General features: G+C 54.2%; 1 protein-coding gene across 1 annotated transcript in view; it reads right to left on the minus strand.

Moving 5' to 3' along the window:
• LOC144768670 (serine protease 53-like) overlaps window positions 1-19,405 on the minus strand; it is a 199,703-nt gene that overhangs the window by 56,540 nt on the left and 123,758 nt on the right. Inside the window, exon 8 of the mRNA XM_078652491.1 lies at window positions 7,275-7,531. Within this exon, the coding sequence (XP_078508617.1) occupies window positions 7,275-7,531 (257 nt within the window). The remainder of the gene's footprint in view (window positions 1-7,274; window positions 7,532-19,405) is intronic.

Below are 19,405 nucleotides of genomic sequence, written 5' to 3' on the forward strand. Positions count from 1 at the left end.
AATATATCTGTAAGAAACATTAGTTAGTGATAGATTCCTTACCTTAGAATTACCCCCAGGCGTCAGACTGGATCCGGAAAGTTTTCGTCAGCAGTACCCCTGTGCATCAGTAGGCGTCGTCGTGCAGCTCCGTGTACGTCGCAGGTTGTAGTCGCCGAGATGAAGTCGTTGGAGCTACTTAGAAGCGCCCACTAGCGCAGACGTCAGTTCTGTACACAACTTTCTGCGTCAGGAATGCAGAGCCATGCAAGATACTGACCACTGGTGCATTGAAACTAGGGCCCTGAAAGGGATAACCTTAACCCTAGAAATCAATTTGCAGAATGGGGAGGATGGAAGGGGCGGTAAGGAATCTATCACTAACTAATGTTTCTTACAGATATATCCCTACCGAATGTAAGTAACTTGTTCATCTGAAAGAAACACGTTAGTGATAGATTCCTTACTTTAGAATAAATACCCCAGCAATACCAGCCCCGGTGGTGGGTCTGCAAAGATCACACCAGAAAGTCACGGAGAACAAAGCTGCCAAAAAAGCTGTCTCTCCAGATTTGACTTTCAAGACAATAATGCTTAGTGAAAGTGTGCAGCAAGGCCCACGTGGCTGCCTGACAGATGTCTTGCAGGGGGACATCACATCCCAATGCAGTAGTATCTGCTGTAGCCCTGGTAGAATGGGTGTGCAACCCCATTGGAGGTTCCTTTTTAGTCAGAGAATAACAGGCCTTGATACACAAGATGACCCAGTGGGAGATAGTCCTCTTTTGTACAACCAGGCCTTTCTTGGCACCCACATAGCCAACAAAGAGCTGGTCATCCACCCGGAACTGTTGTGTGCGATTCAGGTAAAATGAGAGCGCACGTTTTAGGTCCAGATAGTGGAGCCTCTCTTCCTCTCTGGAAGGATGCGGAGGCGGAAAGAAAGTGGGCAAGGTGTTAGTTTGCCCGATGTGGAAGGCAGTGACAACCTTTGGCAAGAAGAAAGGACGAGTGCAAAGCACAACCTTGTCCGGATGGACCGATAGAAAAGGAGGCTTACAGGAAAGAGCCTCGAGCTCACTCACACGCCTAGCGGAGGTGATGGCAACCAGGAAAGCAGTCTTCAAAGTCAATAAATGAAGAGGACAGTTGTGAAGCAGCTCAAAGGGAGCACACATCAAATAGGTATGAACCAGATTCAAGTCCCACTGCGGCATCACAAACGGAATGGGAAGGAAAAGATGAGTAATGCCTTTAAGAAATCTATTCACAACAGGGGACATGAAAAGAGAGGGCTGATCTGGGAGCCTGAGAAAGGCCAAAATTCCAGAAAGATAGCCCTTAACAGTGCCCAGAGCAGAGTCCTGCTGGGCCAGAGAAAGAAGGAACAAAAGGACTTCTGAAAGAAGGACAAAAAGGGGATCCACAGCCTTTGCTGTGCACCATACCACAAATTTGTTCCACCTGCAGGCGTATACCGATTTAGTGGAGGGATGCCTGGCTGCCAGAATGATATCACAGACTTCAGGAGGCAAGTCAAAAGGAATCAACTGTCGCAGCTCAATCCCCACGCATGTAGGTGGAGGCTGGACAGGTTCGGGTGCAGGACCGTCCCCTGCTGCTTTGACAGTAGATCCTCTTGAAGGGGATCCATGCTCATACTGAGTAGCTCGGGATACCAAACTCTTCGAGCCCAGACGGGGCCACAAGAATGACTCGGGCCTGGTCGTACGTGAACTTCTTCAGCACTCTGGATAGAAGTTGTATAGGCGGAAAGGTGTACAATGGACCACAGCTCCACTCGTGACGAAAAGGGTAGCCGAGCGAGTGCCGCCTTGGAAATTCCAACGCGCAGAAGTGATGACATTGTGCATTCTCTTCGGTGGCGAATAGATCTAACCAAGGCTCTCCCCACTGTTGAAAGAGACCTGGCTCAACCTCCGAGTGAAGACGTCATTTGTGATCCATCATGCACCTGCGGCTGAGTTTGTCAACCCTGGCGTTCACAGACCCTGCCAAGTGTTAAACCGTCAAGGAAATGCCTTGACGTTCCAGCCATGTCCAGAGACGCAGAGCCTCCTGACATAGGGTCCACAACCCCACCCCGCCTTGCTTGTTACAATACTACATGGCGGTGGTGTTGTCTGTGAACACCAGCACTACTCTCCCTTTGACAGAGGGAAGGAATGCTTTCAGTGTAAGTAGGATTGCCCGGAGCTCCAGAAGGTTGATATGGAGCCTGGACTACTGAGGCCTCTGATCTCCGCCTCTCCCATGTGGCCACTCCATCCTAGGTGGGACGCATCTGTAACTACTGTGTGCTTCGGTTGGGGAAGGGAGAGGGATCTGCCGCTGACCCAACTTTGGTTCGTGAGCCACCATGGCAACTGTTGTGCAGTGCTCTCCGAGATCTGGATGTATTCGGACAGGTTGATGCTGCGCCCACTGGAACTTCAGGTCTCACTACAGAGCCCACATATACCATCTGGCATGATTGGTCAGCAGGATGCAGGAGGCCATGAGGCCCAGCAGCCTCAAGGTCATCCTGACCAAAACTCAGGACAAAGGCCGAAAGATCGGAATCATAGCCCAAATGTCCTGGACTCGCTGTTCGGGAGGATAAACCCAAAACTGCACCGTGTCCAGAACTGCTCTGATGAAAAAGAGCTTTTGAGAGGGAATCAGGTGTGACTTTGGCATGTTGATGGAGAACCCCAGCAAATGCAGGAGGTCGGCCGTAGTCTGGAGGTGGGAGACGACTGCCCGGGGTGAGCCCGCCTTCAACAGCCAGTCGTCGAGATAGGGGAAGACTGAAAAACCTGATCTGTGCAGATGAGCTGCGACCACCGCCATCACCTTTGTGAACACCCGAGGGGCGCTGGTAAGGCCAAAAGGAAGCACGGTGAACAGAAAATGCTCGTGGCCTACCATGAACTGCAGGTAACGCCGGTGGGCCGGCAGGACGGGGATATGAAAATAAGTGTCCTGCAAGTCCAACGCTACCAACCAGTCTTGCGGATCTAGGGCAGACAAGACCTAAGCAAGTGTGAGCATCTTGAACTTCTCCTTCCATAGGAAGCTACTGACGTTCCGCAGGTCTAAGATAGGACGCAGGCCCTTGTCTTTCTTTGGAACCAGGAAGTACTGGGAGTAACAACCACGGCCTACTTCTGGCCTCGGAATGCGCTAGATGGCCCCCTTGGCCAAGGGGGCTGTAACATCCTGCTAAAGAAGTGCCAAGTGATCCCCCGACATGCGGTGGTACTGAGGTGGCATGTCTGGAGAGGTAGTCTCGAAGGGGAGGGAGTAGCCCCGTCGGACTATCTGCAGAACCCACCTGTCCGAAGTGATGGTGCGCCAGTGGGGGAGGTTATGCCGAATCCTGCTACCCACTGGCGTTTGGTGTGCCCGAAACACCGGACTAGGAAGGTTTGGAGGCAGTGGCGGCAGGGGAGGTGGTGTACTGACCCGCCCGCTGGCCTGGTGACCCGCCTCGGCGGGTCCCACATCCATGGCTGCGCTGAGGCGGTTGCTGCACAAGCCTGTGGCTCTGAAATGAACGTGTTTGGGTGCCCCTTCCTTGGCCACAAAAGGAGGGAAAAGCAGAAGTGGAAGGAGTGCACGTGGCCGAAAGGCACGTGGCCGAAAGGCCTAAGGACTTGGCCATAGCCCGTGAGTCCTTCAAACGCTCCAACGCACTGTCTGCCTTGTCGCCATCAAAGGGCATGTCCATCAGAGTGTTCTTGACATCCCCGGAAAAGCAATTGTCCTCAGCCAGGTGTGGCGGCGTAGCGCCACTGTTGTGGAAATCGTCCTTCCCAGCGAGTCGGCGGTGTCAAGGCCACAACAAATTGTTAACTTGGCTGCATTTCTCCCCTCAGCAATAGCTTGGGAGAGCACCGTCCGGGCCTCCTCTGGACACTGAGGCAGCACCTGCGCAACCATGTACCACACAAAATGATAATAACGGCCCAAGAGGCATGCAGTATTCACAGACCCCAGCCCTTAACTGGCGGAAGTAAACAGTTTCTTTCCAAACTGTTCCAATTTCTTGGATTCCCTATCTGGAGGTGCGGAAGGGAATGCACCTGGAGACGCAAAGGCTTGGACAGCCAAGCTCTCAGGGGTCGGGTAATGGGAGTGGAAAATGGGGTCGCCCGGGCGATGGCATCAGGCCATGTTCTTATCCGGAGGGGCCCCTGTGTTGGGCCTAGACCAGGTGCCCAAAAGAACATCTGAAAGTGCGTCATTAAAGGGCAGCAGCGGCTCCGTAGAGGAAGACGCTGGCTGGAGCACTTCTGTCAGGAGGTTAGTCCTGACGGCCACCATAGGGAGCGTGAGGTGGAGCGACTCAACTGCTCAAAGCAACACCACAGAATATGTGCCACCCTCCTCCGTACCGACGGTAGAAGGAGACAGTGAGCCAGGTTCTGGAGTAAAATCCATGTCACCTACATCCTCCAAATCCTCTCCCAGTCCGGGTCTAACTCGCACTGGGCTGCGAGAGGGTCCTCAGACCCCTCCCAGTCCTCCCCTTCCTCCCAAACCTGCCGGGCAGGCGGAAAAGAGGGAGGCCGATGGAGAAGGATATAGAAAATCCCCATTAGCGTCAGTATCGGCGTCGATCGACACCAGTCCGGCACCGTCTCCATGTTGGGGTGGAAGCTGGGGACAACGTCGGCCATGGAGCCGGTTGACGCCAGCGGCAGTGCCGTAGACGTCGATGTCGGTGGAGGCTATACGAGGCCACCCGACATCGGCTGGGATCCATGCATGGATAGGAGTTGGCGACAAAGAAGAGCGAGGACCCCCAGTTGGACCTACGAGGCCCGAAGGCATTCTGGCGGGGCCCAATGGGCCAAAAAGGCAGGCCATGCCTGACAGGAAGTTCTGTAGCTGGGCCGGAGTCACTGACGGACCCAGGAAGGGCTGGTAGGCCGTCGGCAACTGCGCAGGCTCCGACGGAGCGGCGGGGTGGCTACACCCGCACCCTCAACCATGTCATGCGACATGCTAGTGAAAGGCGAAGAGCAATGATGCTTCTTCGACTTCTTGTGCTTCGCCTTACCTGACTCCGAGTGCGAAGACTTCGACGAACAATGGTGGTGGTGGTGGCTCCGCAACCGGTCCCTCGACCTCCCACAGGACCGGGACCTGGAACGGGAGCAGAGCCAACACCTGTGCCTCCAGCAACTTTCGTGACCGCTCCTGTAAAGTTTTTGGAGCTATGCCCTGGCAGTCGGGGCACGACTCGGAGCAGAGGTCACGCCCCAGGCAGGAGAGCCACTCACAGTGCAGGTCCGTCACCGACATCGTGCGGGGACATGCCGCGCAAGACTTAAAACCGGGCATCCCTATACACCAGGAGTCAAAGACTCAAAGAACAGAGACAAAAGTCCCAAAAATAACTCAGTCAAAAAGTGACTGGAGGTCCCGCTCTCCGGATCTGCGCTTGTTGGCGCGGAAAAAGAAAGAACTGACATCAGCACGCATGGGCGCGTCTAAGTAGCTCCAGCGACGTCATCTCGGCGACTACGACGCCAGCGACGTATGCGGAGCCGCACCACAACACCTACCGACGCGCAGTGGTACTGCTGATGAAAACTTTGCGGATCAAGTCTGACGCCTGGGGGTAATTCTAAGGTAAAGAATCTATCACTAACGTGTTTCTTTCAAATACGGCCCCTTTAATGGTTTTCATTACATATATATTTTTACTTGACTCCTATAAATATACTATTTTGTGGAAACTAAACAAGTGAATATTTGTGTCTCAGTGTATAACCATTGATGTAAATATACATTATTTGCGATCATCGTCCATCTACGGCGCACATATTCAGGAATAGCCGCTCAAATATTTTGTTTTCTATTCTTTTAAAGAACAATGAGTTAGTAGCAAAGAAAGCTTACTGAAGCCAGTAAAATTAACATTCCTTGTGACATGGTGGTTGCCTTGCTGAAGGGAGACGTGCCCTATGCCCTGGAGATCTTACCTATAGCCTGCAAAGCTGAGTAGCCATGAGCCCATAACATGGGGTCGAAGATTTGAATAGTGGGAGCTGTTGAGGGGCCTCAAGGTCACAAACAACTCTGCAATAAGATTTCAGAGGGAAAATGGTACACCAGCTATAATACCTGAAGTAGTAGACCTGTAGAACATCCTGAATCCTTAGCAGGACAGCTGAAGTCCTCATCACCACTGGCCCTTGCTGTTTGGAGGGAAGATCTGCTTTACGTCTCACCCACCCACCAATGTTACTCTTCTTGTATTCATTTCCCTTACTCAACCGCAGTTCCAAAAGCTTAATACAGTATACCAGATAACAAAACATGAAAACATCTACAGTCATTCACCTTTAATCTCATCAAGGCTGCATCAATCCTTCATCAATGTTGCAAATGCCTGTTGGCCAGCAGAACTGCTTACGGTCCCATGTCAATGACTAGCTCTGCAGCCAATCCAGTCAGAACAGTCAACAACTCATTGAATAGAGGTATTTTCCCAAAGGAACTCTAAATACCTTACATAAAATCCTCCATAAACCAAACAGTCTTTGAGCCAAGACATCCTTCAAACCACTGGCCAATAACAGACTGTTTTTAGTCAAAAAGATAGAACGATTGAAAGATGTTCCTCAAAACATTTACCTACATTCAAACAAAATTACCTGCTTTAAGATTTCCATAACAGATTCTAGTATGACTGAAGCTCAGAAGCAGCAGTAGGACCACATGGGATGATTTTAAAACAACAGTGGATTAAAACTGGAGTACTGCCACACCTATTACTTGAACTCTCCCTTGCCTTTGATAATGTTCACCATCCCAAAGTTCTGCAGAGACTTGACAACATGCAAGTGCAGGGCGCTTAACTGAAGCAGATTGCATCTTTGCTATCAGACAGATCATCATCTCGCGGCTCCCTTCATTTCAGCTTTCTTAACTCACAACTAATGTAGCAAATATATTTGCCCCCTCTTTAACATTTAGCATAGCTCCATATTGCACCCAATCTGCTCCTTCAATTTCAAGTGTTACTGTTAAGCAGATAATAAAAAAAATACTTAAATAAGAAAACTAGTCAGACTTTGACTTATACTCAATCTGACAATATCGCAAAGTCGAATAATGGATGATATCTAACCACTGCAAAATAAAAACATGACAAATCGAAATGTCCATGTGCAGTAAATTGATCAAAGACTGCCCATCAACAATATGCCCTCAGCAAGTAGGCCGGCCCCCAAACAGCTGAGTCTAAGTGAAGGATTATGGTTGGTGACTTTACGTACCATTTCCTGCTGCTTGGCGGCGATCAGTGATCCAGCACGTGGACCCAAAGCGGAAGCGATGTTCAGCCATCGGCACGCAGGCGGGCTGCAGGTATTCCCCAAAAACCACAGGCTGTGCAAGCTGTAACATTGCAATGTCACCTCCCTCTACTGCTGTGACAAATGCACCATTAATGCTGATCTTTTTCACCTTCACCACCTGCGGGGGGTGTCCTAGAAGCACCGTCCAATCATCAGGGCTTTCGGAGACCTCTGACCTGTAGGAAGACGAGAGAAAGAAGAAATGTTTATTCCATCCACAGCAACAGCAACAGCAGCAACATCAAAGAAGGAAGGATATTGAGTGCCTTGTTTCAAGTATCCTTATAATACTGATAGGGCCAGTAATAGTTTGCAGGCCCCATTGGAATTACGAGTTCTACTGGAACGCCACTATTCCAGTGCATATCACCCGGCCATTTCAGCTGTTGAAATACCTGATGAAGCTGTAAGGGAAAGTTGGTTACTTGGGTAATGATCATGTGTGGTATTCTTGATTCCCTGGTAATTCTGCATTTCTGGGGGTCTTTTTAGGGTACACCTAAAAATATCTGGTAATTCCAACCCTCCCACCACGACCTCCGGGGCTAATGATGTCCCCAGTATCCGTAACACCAAGGGCGTGAAGGGGAATAAAATGCAGATACCAGGGCGCTCATAATAAGGCCCTGAGAATGGCTGTGATTACTTTTTACTATTTATACTTGCTCAGTCCCCTGCCTAGGCACCTCTCCTTCTACTGATGCCAAAAGAGGGACAAACTCCAAAGACCTCTTGTTTTTTTCCTGTCTCTTCAGAAGCCTACCCGAAGCTTCAGGCACATTCCAAGATATTTTATAGTATTGTGCAATTATTATTCTCTAGTGGTCTTATTTGTTTTGCTACAGATTCACTGAAGATTCCAGTAACCGTGCTTTAGCCAGCATTAGAGTTCTATGGTTTCTGTGCGCAATCTTAGCAGAGAAGACCTGATTCAGTGGTTATCGCTGCTCCCTCCCCAGACCCTGCTCATTCCATTTACCTATGGTTTTGGTGGAAAGCAATTGAGGCTTATTCCCTTCTGGGATCATTTTGGAGAGTTAAGTCACAGCCCCCCACCCTTTGAAGTAGCAATGAATTTTTGGCAGCTTAAAGGCATCCTTCAGTGTCAGGGCCTTTAATAGGGATGGTCTCTCAAGATTTAATTTGGCCAACGTTGGCTCTCTGCACGCCTTACTCAAATTTTGCAGTTTTTATCCCAAAACGATTGATCTCAGTGATAGAAAACAGGCACACTATTTCGAGTGATCATCAAATGATCAAATTCAACCTCAAAGTTCCAATCAGTAAACGGACAAGGCCCTGGAAAATGTTAACCTGGTCACATTTCAGAAAGGCCTGCCAGCTAACCAAATGCTGGAACTTCTGATGGCTGTTAGTCAATTCCACCAGTGGGTCCTAGAGATTTTTGACTATGTGCTTCCTCTTAAAAGCTCAAGAACAACAGGCTGAACCCTGGTAAACAATCACAAAATGCCATAACCACAACATTTTAAAGACAGTGGATAAAATCATGACACTAACATAAAAAATCAACTATGGAGACAGTCCAGAATAATATAAAGGAACCATCAAGAAATCCTTCTACTCACAGCACGTTTTCAGAGACCTCAACCCAAATTAAGAAGTTCTTAAAAAATATCTCTAAATGTTATAATCAGGACAGGAACAAAATAGGAGAGCAATTCTCAGGAACAATGCAACTTCTTAACTGATGATTTAATTGAAAAAAATTGATCGCCTGAAGTCTCACAAGCAATTGAGAAACTTGCTGACACCACTTTCATGCATATTTCAAGTTTTATTCAACTAAAACTTTACACAGTCAATAAACTTTCTATACAAGAAACTACAGAGCTAATCAAGTCTCGACCCATCGCCTGATCACCAACTGACCTATGGCCACAAACTTACACAAAAGAATCTTCTTGCCTCACTAGCCGTCATTTTCCCAGAAAAAATAATTAACCCATCCCTTTCCAGTGGTCAAATGGAGAGCTCCCCAACAAATGATAAACTTCCTACATTCAACTTCGAATTATGTAGCGAGGACGTGATGAATCTGACCTGGCAAACTAAAGGCAAATATCAATGGATGTTTTCTAGGGAAGCTCAGTGACATAGCAACCTTTAAAAAAATCTCAGATTTCCGTGAACAAATCTACTTCCTCTAAGACAAACAAACCAGTTTTTAAACACTGGAGGCACATTGAATCTGCTTCATTTGCCAGAGTAGAGAAGGTAGGATACTAGAGGACAGAGGTAAAAATATGGAGAACAGGAAGTAATGAGGAGTAGGAGACAAAGTAAACTGAATAGGAGATTGGGGGTTAGACTGAGGAATGAAGTGGAGTAGTGAAGCAGCTGAAACAAGAGAGGGAATATATGAGAGTAATACCTCCTGGCGAGAGAGAGATTTGTGAGATTAAAATTGAGCAGTCGGTGGGGATTATATAAGAGAGGTAGTTGCCCTAACTATTTTAGACATGTCCAGCAAGATATTCAGGAAAGATATTGTGGAAGATAATATAAGAAAAAGAAGAATACCTTCAGAGATGTTTGATACAAAGGAGGAATGCCAAAAGCTCTGCGGTCCCAGCATAATGAGGGTACTAGGAACAGTGCCCGGTTAAGTATTTTTGGCCTCCCACAAGGTATATCTTCGTACCCCCTTTTTAGGTCTCGCGCCTGCGATGCATATGGCGAAGCCATATGCATCGCGCAGGCGCGATACTATAGTTGCCGAGTCTGCTTCCCAGGAGACAGGAGACTGGCACGCGCACGCTCAGGAAAGCGATCGGAGCCGGCCGCGCGCGTTCCCAATCTCCTGTCTCTCTGGTTATGTCTAGTTTTAATTGCCGTGGCGCACACTTCTCAGGCCGCCAGCTTATACGTTTAATATGCACAGCGCACGCTTTCCTTATTGATTTCTTTTTACGTCTAACTTATGTGCATAGGCGCCGTGATTTCTTTCAGCACGGCACCGCTTTCATAAATTTCCAGAAGCCGACTGCTCAGCCTGCTTGTTAAAAATGTGCGCACTCCCGGCTGATATGTGCACAGAGAACTCCAGCCGCTGATTCATTCACTTGCTTAAAAGGAGTGAGGGGGCAGGGCTCGCGCTCACAGCAGCAATCCCGGCTGCACCTCCCTCCGTGCGTGCTCCATGTGGGCTCGACCTCCCACAGCAATGCGAGGTAAGCAGGCAACTTTTCCGTTTTTCACAAGTTTTTTTTATTTCAAGGTTCTCGTTGCTGATGGCACAGACAGTATTTTAATCTTCAATTTTATTTGGTGGGGTGAGAAAAATAATTTTAGACAATGAAAAAACATAATGGGAAACGCATCTGTTTAAGTAGCAGTTTTGCACTCTTTGCCCGGCGGTCGTTTAAGTAGCCACAGAGTTCAATTTAAACCCAAGTGATAGCTGAGAGATTTAGAAGCAACACTCTCGGGCCCCCCATCAAATGTTTTTAGTCCCACTGAATTAACACTCTTTCTCTGGCTTTAATTTTTTAACCACAGGACCGCACACAAAACTTCACAATTAAGCGAACATATCTACAAAATCCTAATTAACATTTTTGTGGGCCTCCATTCAAAAGCTCATTGGTGCTGTGTAAACCAGCTTGCATGTGCTTATTAATATCTGCCTGTATAGCTGAAATATTTAATAGGAAGCCGCATTTCATAATGTAGAATTGGGTAGCTAACATTTGTCCTCAAACAGTAGGGTCCTCATGCAGATCTCCATCACGTGTCACTTTCCTTTTATTAAGAAGTTTTCGTTTTTTTATTGGCTACAACACACCTTTTACAAATAACCTTGGAGTGATCTTGAATTCTAACTTAGGAATTCGGACAGTGTTGCTGCCTATAGATCCACGGGTCACTGTCTGTATTGGGATAGATTTAACAATAAAAGAATAATGGCGACCATACATTTTTTGCTGTAAATATACGTTTAATAAAACATGTTAAGTTAACTTGTTTTAAAGATCTTTCCTGCCCCGTGCCCCTCAATCCACTCAAATTGGTTTGCTTGCATTACTTACATTTCTTGCACATTGAGTTGTGTGTATTCTTATCATAAAGCTATTCACGCTGATAAGAGGCCTTACCAGTACCTGATAGTGTTACTCATTTTATCTTAGTTAACAACGGTTCTCATTTTATCAAGTATGAAAGTTTGCACAGCTAATAAGGCCTTCATTCCAGCCTTGACACACAGGCTTGAAGTATGTACTACAACCCACTGAGTTATAATCTGGGAATGCAGTTGCACTTCTGTGCCGGTACATAGTCTTGTTAGGGATGTTGCTGTTTACTACCAACTCATAACCATTAGTGAAGACGTGCCTCAAAGGACCCGGTTCACAAAAGAGCAGGTGTGACTGAAATAAAAAGTGCCAACCTTTTATTTCATATGATGCAATGACTGAAAGTATCATAAACGCTGACCCCCTGCAAAGACTTGGATGCCACCAGCGCAAGCCATAAGCAAATAGTAAAGCACCTCCCTCACCGTCATGTTGATGCCCCGAACTGGAGTGACTCTCTGCCTTGCCTTATGTTTGTACACCCCCTGCCCCTGCTTCACCCGCAACACAGACAAGTGCTGATGCATGGGAGGAGACAAGCTTCAGAGAAAAGAATGCACACCCCGCCAGCCAGCATGCATCCATTTATCAGTGGCTGCCGTCTCGAGCAACGGGTATGTAAAGATTAAACACCACGTGAGTGAAATAAATTGTAAATGATAGAAGCAAAGGCACATAATAATGGTACCCTATAATGAATAAGGTTGCAAAGTGTTTTTTTTTTTTTTAAACATAGATAAATCAGCAGCTATAGATATCACGCTTTCAAAACCCTGCATAATTTATGCGGCACTCCTGATTTGGCATAATGGGGTGTATTAATCTTGCAGCTGCAGACGTTACTCTTTCAAAGTACTGTTTGTTTTTAAAAATAGAAGACTCTCGTATCTGTAGGCGTCACACTTTCGACGATGTGCATAAGGTATGCGGCATTTGACCATGTGCCCTGTGTTTTTAAGCTAGTAGAATCCCGTAGCTGGACATGTTACGCCTTTGACGTTTTGAATAATTTGTGAATCCTAATTTTGGGCTCTTTACACAATTTACAAAACCTCATTTTTGGGGTCCTCTAAACTGACGTGTTTTAGAAACTGAAGGCTCCTGTAGCTGAAGATGATATTCCATTCAAGATTTGCATAATTTAGAGCACTCCGGGATTGCCACCTCATGGTAGTAAAATTGGAAGTATCCTGTCGCTGCAGACGTTCATCCTTCACGATAATCATCATTTAATGGCATCTTAAGTTTGTGAGGTAAGGTGTAAAAAACAGAAGAGTATTGTAGCTGGAGATGTGACCCTTTCTAAGGTTTGCGCACTGAATGCAGGGTGCTGTGCATTATACATGACGGTGACTGATAGGAGTTGCTCTGGGCCTTCACGGAATCACTGTCCGTGCTGCCCTCAAGAGCGGTGCCACCGCAGGCGTGAGCTCTGTGTGCCCCGGATGCGGCCCAGCGCCGGAGCCTGCTGTCTCGTGAAGGTGAGTTCAAGTTGCATTCTGTGTGGCTGTGTGTGTGGCTCTTTGTGTGTCTCGCTCTGTGTGTGTGTGTCTCGCTCTGTGTGTGTGTCTCGCTCTGTGTGTGTGTGTGTGTGTGTGTGTACACATGCAATAGGTCTCACATTTGCGAGAGATTAAGCTATTGGCATTGTAAATGACAATACCATTTATTTATCTGTTTTCAAAACCAACACATAAATAAAAACATTGTCATTTACAATGAAAATAGCTCTAACTTTTGCAAAGGCGAGACCGTTGCATTGTAAATGCTTGTTGGATTACCTTTAGGTTTATTATCCATTTTCAGCACCTTCAAGCCCTCATCACGCCAAACGCTACTGAATGTTATATTAGAAATTGAGAAACTGGGGCGCAAAAAAAGCCAAAGCTTAAACTATCCAGTATCCGCCAACCAAATGGTGTCAAAAAAGCTTGAACAAGCAACGCTAATGCCATTTATTTTTGTGCATCTAAATAAGACACAAAGGGGTATATTACGATGGCGGACGGTCTTTCCTGCACCTGACGCGGACGGTCTTCCCGCACCCACCGCGGACGGTCTTTCCCACACCCGCCGCGGACGGTCTTTCCGCACCCGCCGCGGACGGTCTTTCCCACACCCGCCGCGGACGGTCTTTCCCACACCCGCCGCGGACGGTCTTTCCCACACCCGCCGCGGACGGTCTTTCCGCCCGACATCATAAAGGTTCCCCTGCGGCCAGGCTATGTTCCGGATGGCCGTGATGGGCTCACTGGGGCTCCCATCTCCAGTCCCACGACATGGCAATGTGCCTGGGACGGGATCCATGCATCCCGGGCAGTCCTCCCCCTGGCGTCCGGGCCTGAGAGCTCCAGTGGTCCTCACTGGGCCGGAGTTCCAGCCGAGGTCCCCGAGCCCTGCCCGGCGTGGGCAGGCAGAAGCCCTACCGAGAAGGCTCGGGGTGGGAAGCAGGGAGTCCTTTCGGTCCCGGCCATCTGGTCGCCCGTAACGCTTTCCTATGGGGCGACCAGATGGCCGAACTTCCCTGGAAGTCCCGATGAGGTGCCATTTGCCTCCCGGATCCCAGCGAGGGCTCCATGAGGTCGGGTTCTTTCACGCCTTGGGTCCCCTCTGTCACCTCGCGTGCACAGATTACAAGAAAAGGGGGTAATTTTGCTCCGGATTACTAGGGATAAGGGTACGCCCGGACACCCCTCCGAGGGTGGTGGTTCTCTGCCATGGGGACCAGATGGGCTATGCCTGGGCAACACCTCCCTAGGCCATCCGGGGCTTCCTTCCTCCCGGCCAACTGCATGTCAAATTGCCCAGGACGGGCTCCATGGCTCCTGGGCAGTCGTCCCCCGGGTGTCCAGGGCTCCATCCAGGCTGACGGCATGGAAAAGTGCCCAGGACAGGCTCCATGCGTCCCGGGCATTCATCCCCCGGGCGTCCGGGGCTCCATCTAGGCTGACGGTATGGCAGTGCCCGGGTCGGGCTCCATGGTTTTCATGGTGGTCCTCCCCTGGGTGTCTGGGGGCTCCAGGCCGAAGGCATGGAAAAGTGCCCAGGACGGGCTCCATGCGTCCCGGGCATTCGTCCCCCGGGCGTCTGGGACTCCATCCAGGCTGACGGTATGGCAGAGTGCCCGGGTCGGGCTCCATGGTTTTCACGGTGGTCCTCCCCTGGGTGTCTGGGGGCTCCAGGCCGAAGGCACGGAAAAGTGCCCAGGACGGGCTCCATGCGTCCCGGGCACTCGTACCCCGGGCGTCCGAGGCTCCATCCAGGCTGACGGCATGGCAGAGTGCCCGGGTCGGGCTCCATGTGTCCCGGGCAGCCCTCCCCCGGGCGTCCGGGGCTCCCACCTCCAGGCCGACGGCATGTCAAAGTGCCCAGGACGGGCTCCATGAGTCCGGGACAGTCCTCCCCCGGGCGTCTGGGACACCCATCTCCATGAGGCCAACGGCATTGGCAAAGTACCCAGGACGGGCTCCATGGGTCCCGGGCAGACATCCCCCGGGCGTCCGGGGGCACCCATCTCCATGAGGCCAACGGCATTGGCAAAGTACCCAGGACGGGCTCCATGGGTCCCGGGCAGACCTCCCCCGGGCGTCCGGGGCACCCATCTCCATGAGGCCAACGGCATTGGCAAAGTACCCGGGAAGGGCTCCATGGGTCCCGGGTAGACCTCCCCCGGGCGCCTGGGGCACCCATCTCCATGAGGCCAATGGCATTGGCAAAGTACCCGGGAAGGGCTCCATGGGTCCCGCGTAGACCTCCCCCCGGGCGTCCGGGGCACCCATCTCCATGAGGCCAACGGCATAGGCAGAGTACCCAGGACGGGCTCCATGGGTCCCGGGCAGACCTCCCCCCGGGCGTCCGGGGATCCCACCTCCAGGCCGACGGAATGTCAAAGTACCCAGGACGGGCTCCATGGGTCCCGGGCAGCTTCCCCCGGGCGTCCGGGGCACCCACCTCCAGGCCGACGGCATGTCAAAGTACCCAGGACGGGCTCCACGGGTCCCGGGCATTCCTCCCCCAGGTCGTCCGGGCCCTAGAGCTCCGGTGGTCCAACCTGCGCCTGAGGCCCAGCCGGGGTCCAAGAGCCCTGCCTTGCGTGGGCAGGCAGTCAGGAACCCTACCGCGAAGGCTTGGGATGGATGGGGAGCTGGGAGTCCTTTCGATCCCGGCCATCTGGTCGCCCGCGATGCTTTCCAATGGGGCGACCAGATGGCCGGGCTTCCCTGGAAGTCCCGATGAGGTGCCATTCGCCTCCCGGATCCCAGCTAGGGCTCCATGAGGTCGGGTTCTTTTACGCCTTGGGTCCCCTCTGTCACCTCGCGTGCACGGATTGCAAGAAAGGGGGGTAATTTCCCTCCGGATTACTAGGGGCAGGGTACGCCCGGACACCTCTCCAGGGCTGGTGGTTCTCTGCCCGGGGGACCAGATGAGATATGCCTGGGCAACACCTCCCCCGGGCGTCTGGGGGCTCCATTCTCCGGGCCAACGGCATGGCTCAATGCCCAGGACGGGCTCCACGTGTCCCGGACAGACCTCCCCTGGGCGTCCGGGGCACCCATCTCCAGGAGGCCAATGGGATGGCAAAGTACCCGGGAAGGGCTCCACGGGTCCCGGGCAGCCTTCCCCCGGGCGTCCGGGGCTCCCACCTCCAGGCCGACGGCATGTCACACTGCCCAGGACGGGCTCCATGGGCCCCGGACAGACCTCCCCCGGGCGTCCGGGGCACCCATCTCCAGGAGGCCAACGGGATGGCAAAGTACCCGGGAAGGGCTCCACGGGTACCGGGCAGTCCTCCCCCGGGCGTCCGGGGCACCCATCTCCATGAGGCCAACGGCATTGGCAAAGTACCCGGGAAGGGCTCCACGGGTCCCGACCAGGCTTCCCACGGGCGTCCCGGTCACCCTCCTCCAGGCCCACGGCATGTCAAAGTGTCCAGGACGGGCTCCATGGGTCCCGGGCAGCCCGCTCCCGGCCGTCCGGGGCTCCCACCTCCAGGCCGACGGCATGTCAAAGAGCCCAGGACGGGATCCACGGGTACCGGGCAGTCCTCCCCCGGGCGTCCGGGGCTCCCATCTCCAGGCCAACGGCATGGCTCAATGCCCAGGACGGGCTCCATGGGTCCCGCGCAGGCCTCCCCCGGGCGTCCGGGGCAACCATCTCCATGAGGCCAACGGCATTGGCAAAGTACCCGGGAAGGGCTCCACGGGTCCCGGGCAGGCCTCCCCCGGGCGTCCAGGGCACCCACCTCCAGGCCGACGGCATGTAAAAGTGCCCAGGACGGGCTCCGTGGGTCCCGGGCAGCCCGCCCCCGGGCATCTGGGGCACCCATCTCCAGGAGGCCAACGGCGTTGCAAAGTACCCGGGAAGGGCTCCACGGGTACCGGGCAGTCCTCCCCCGGGCGTCCGGGGGCTCCCTTCTCCAGGCCAACGGCATGGTTCAATGCCCAGGACGGGACGTCAAGTGGCCAGGACGGGCTCCATGCGTCCCGGGCATTCGTTCCGGGACGGGGACGGGGTGGGGAAGAGTCCAGGCGGCTTCACCTCCATGCCCGGCCATCTGATCGCCCAGATTCCCTCGGCCATCTGGTCGCCCGGATCCCCTCGGGCATCTGGTCGCCCGCAACGCTTTCCTATGGGGGGGGGACCAGATGGCCGAACTTCCCTGGAAGTCTTAATGAGGTGCCATTCGCCTCCCGGATCCCAGCGAGGGCTCCATGAGGTCGGGTTCTTTCACGCCTTGGGTCCCCTCTGTCACCTCGCGTGCACAGATTGCAAGAAAGGGGGGTAATTTGCCTCCGGATTACTATGGGGCAGGGTATGCCCGGACACCCCTCCAGGGTTGGTGGTTCTCTGCTATGGGGACCAGATGGGATATGCCTGGGCAACACCTCCCTAGGCCACCCGGGGCTTCCTTCCTCCAGGCCAACTGCATGTCAAATTGCCCAGGACGGGCTCCATGGCTCTTGGGCAGTCAACCCCCGGGCGTCCGGTGCTCCATCCAGGCCGACGGCATGGCAGAGTGCCCGGGTCGGGCTCCATGCGTCCCGGGCCTTCGTCCCCCCGGGCGTCCGGGGCTCCATCCAGGCTGACGGCATGGCAGAGTGCCCGGGTCGGGCTCCATGGTTTCCACGGTGGTCCTCCCCTGGGTGTCGGGGCGCTCCAGGCCGACGGCATGGCAGAGTGCCCGGGACGGGCTCCATGCGTCCCGGGCCTTCATCCCCTGGGCGCCCGGGGCTCCATCCGGGCTGACGGCATGGCAGAGTGCCCGGGACGGGCTCCATGCGTCCCGGGCATTCGTCCCCCGGGCGTCCGGGGCTCCATCCGGGCTGACGGCATGTCAGAGTGCCCAGGACGGGCTCCACGGGTCCCGGGCGTCCGGGGCTCCCTTTCCCCGGGCCAACGGCTTGTCAGAGTGCCCAGGACTGGCTCCACGGGCCCCGGGCGTCCGGGGCACCCTTCCCCGGGCCAGCGGCATGTCAGAGTGCCCAGGACCAGTTCCACGGGTCCCGGGCAGTCCTCCCCCGGGCGTCCGGGGCTCCCTTCCCCGGGCCAAAGCATTTCAGAGTGCCCAGGACGGGCTCCACGGGTCCCGGGCGTCCAGGGCTCCCTTCCCCGGGCCAACGGCTTGTCAGAGTGCCCAGGACGGGCTGCACGGGCCCCGGGCGTCCGGGGCACCCTTCCACGGGCCAGCGGCATGTCAGAGTGCCCAGGACGAGTTCCACGGGTGCCGGGCAGTCCACCCCCGGGTGTCCGGGGCTCCCTTCCCCGGGCCAAAGCATTTCAGAGTGCCCAGGACGGGCTCCACGGGTCCCGGACGTCCGGGGCTCCCTTCCCCGGGCCAACGGCATACAGGAGTGCCCAGGACGGGCTCCACAGGTCCCGGTCGTCTGGGGCTCCCTTCCCCGGGCCAACAGCTTGTCAGAGTGCCAAGGACGGGCTCCACGGGTCCCGGTCGTCTGGGGCTCCCTTCCCCGGGCCAACAGCTTGTCAGAGTGCCCAGGACGGGCTCCACGGGTCCCGGGCAGTGCTCCCCCGGGCCAACAGCAGGTCAGAGTGCCCAGGACGGGCTCCACGGGTCCCGGGCAGCCCGCCCCCCGGGCGTTCGGGGCACCCATCTCCAGGAGGCCAACGGCGTTGCAAAGTACCCGGGAAGGGCTCCACGGGTACCGGGCAGTCCTCCCCCGGGCGTCCGGGGCACCCATCTCCAGGCCAACGGCATGGCTCAATGCCCAGGACGGGCTCCATGGGTCCGGGGAGGCGTCCCATGCGCCTCCGGGCTCGGGAGCCCCGGCTCGGTCCAGGGGCCCGGCCGGGCCCCGGGTCGGGTGCTCCGGCCCTGGTCCCTGTCTCCCAGCCTACCGCACTGCCAAGGGCCTAGGAAGGGGTTCCGTTGTGCCCGGGGAGCCTCCCCTTGCTTGTCTGGGTTCAGGAGCTCTGTCCGGGGGCCCGGGGGAGGGCGGCCTCCCCACCCCGGGCTCTGTCCTTGGTCCTGCTGCGTGGCAGGGTGCCCGGGACGGGGTCCGGAGGGACCGGGGAGGCGTCCCATGCACCTCCGGGCTTGGGAGCCCCGGCTGCGTCCAGGGGCCCGGCCGGGCCCCGGGTCGGGTGCTCCGGCCCTGGGCCCTGTCTCCCAGCCTGCCGCACTGCCAAGGGCCCGGGAAGGGGTTCCGATGTGCCCGGGGAGCCTCCCCTTGCTTGGCTGGGTTCAGGAGCAGTGGCTCTGGCCCCTGAGGGCCCGGGGAGGGCGGCCTCCCCACCCCGGGCTCTGTCCTTGGTCCTGCTGCGTGGCAGGGTGCCCGGGACGGGGTCCGGAGGGACCGGGGAGGCGTCCCATGCGCCTCCGGGCTTGGGAGCCCCGGTTGGGTCCAGGGGCCCGGGCGGGCCCCGGGTCGGGTGCTCCGGCCCTGGGCCCTGTCTCCCAGCCTGCCGCACTGCCAAGGGCCCGGAAAGGGGTTC

This window comes from Lissotriton helveticus, chromosome 7 (assembly GCF_964261635.1).
Source record: "Lissotriton helveticus chromosome 7, aLisHel1.1, whole genome shotgun sequence".
Lineage (NCBI taxonomy): Eukaryota > Metazoa > Chordata > Amphibia > Caudata > Salamandridae > Lissotriton > Lissotriton helveticus.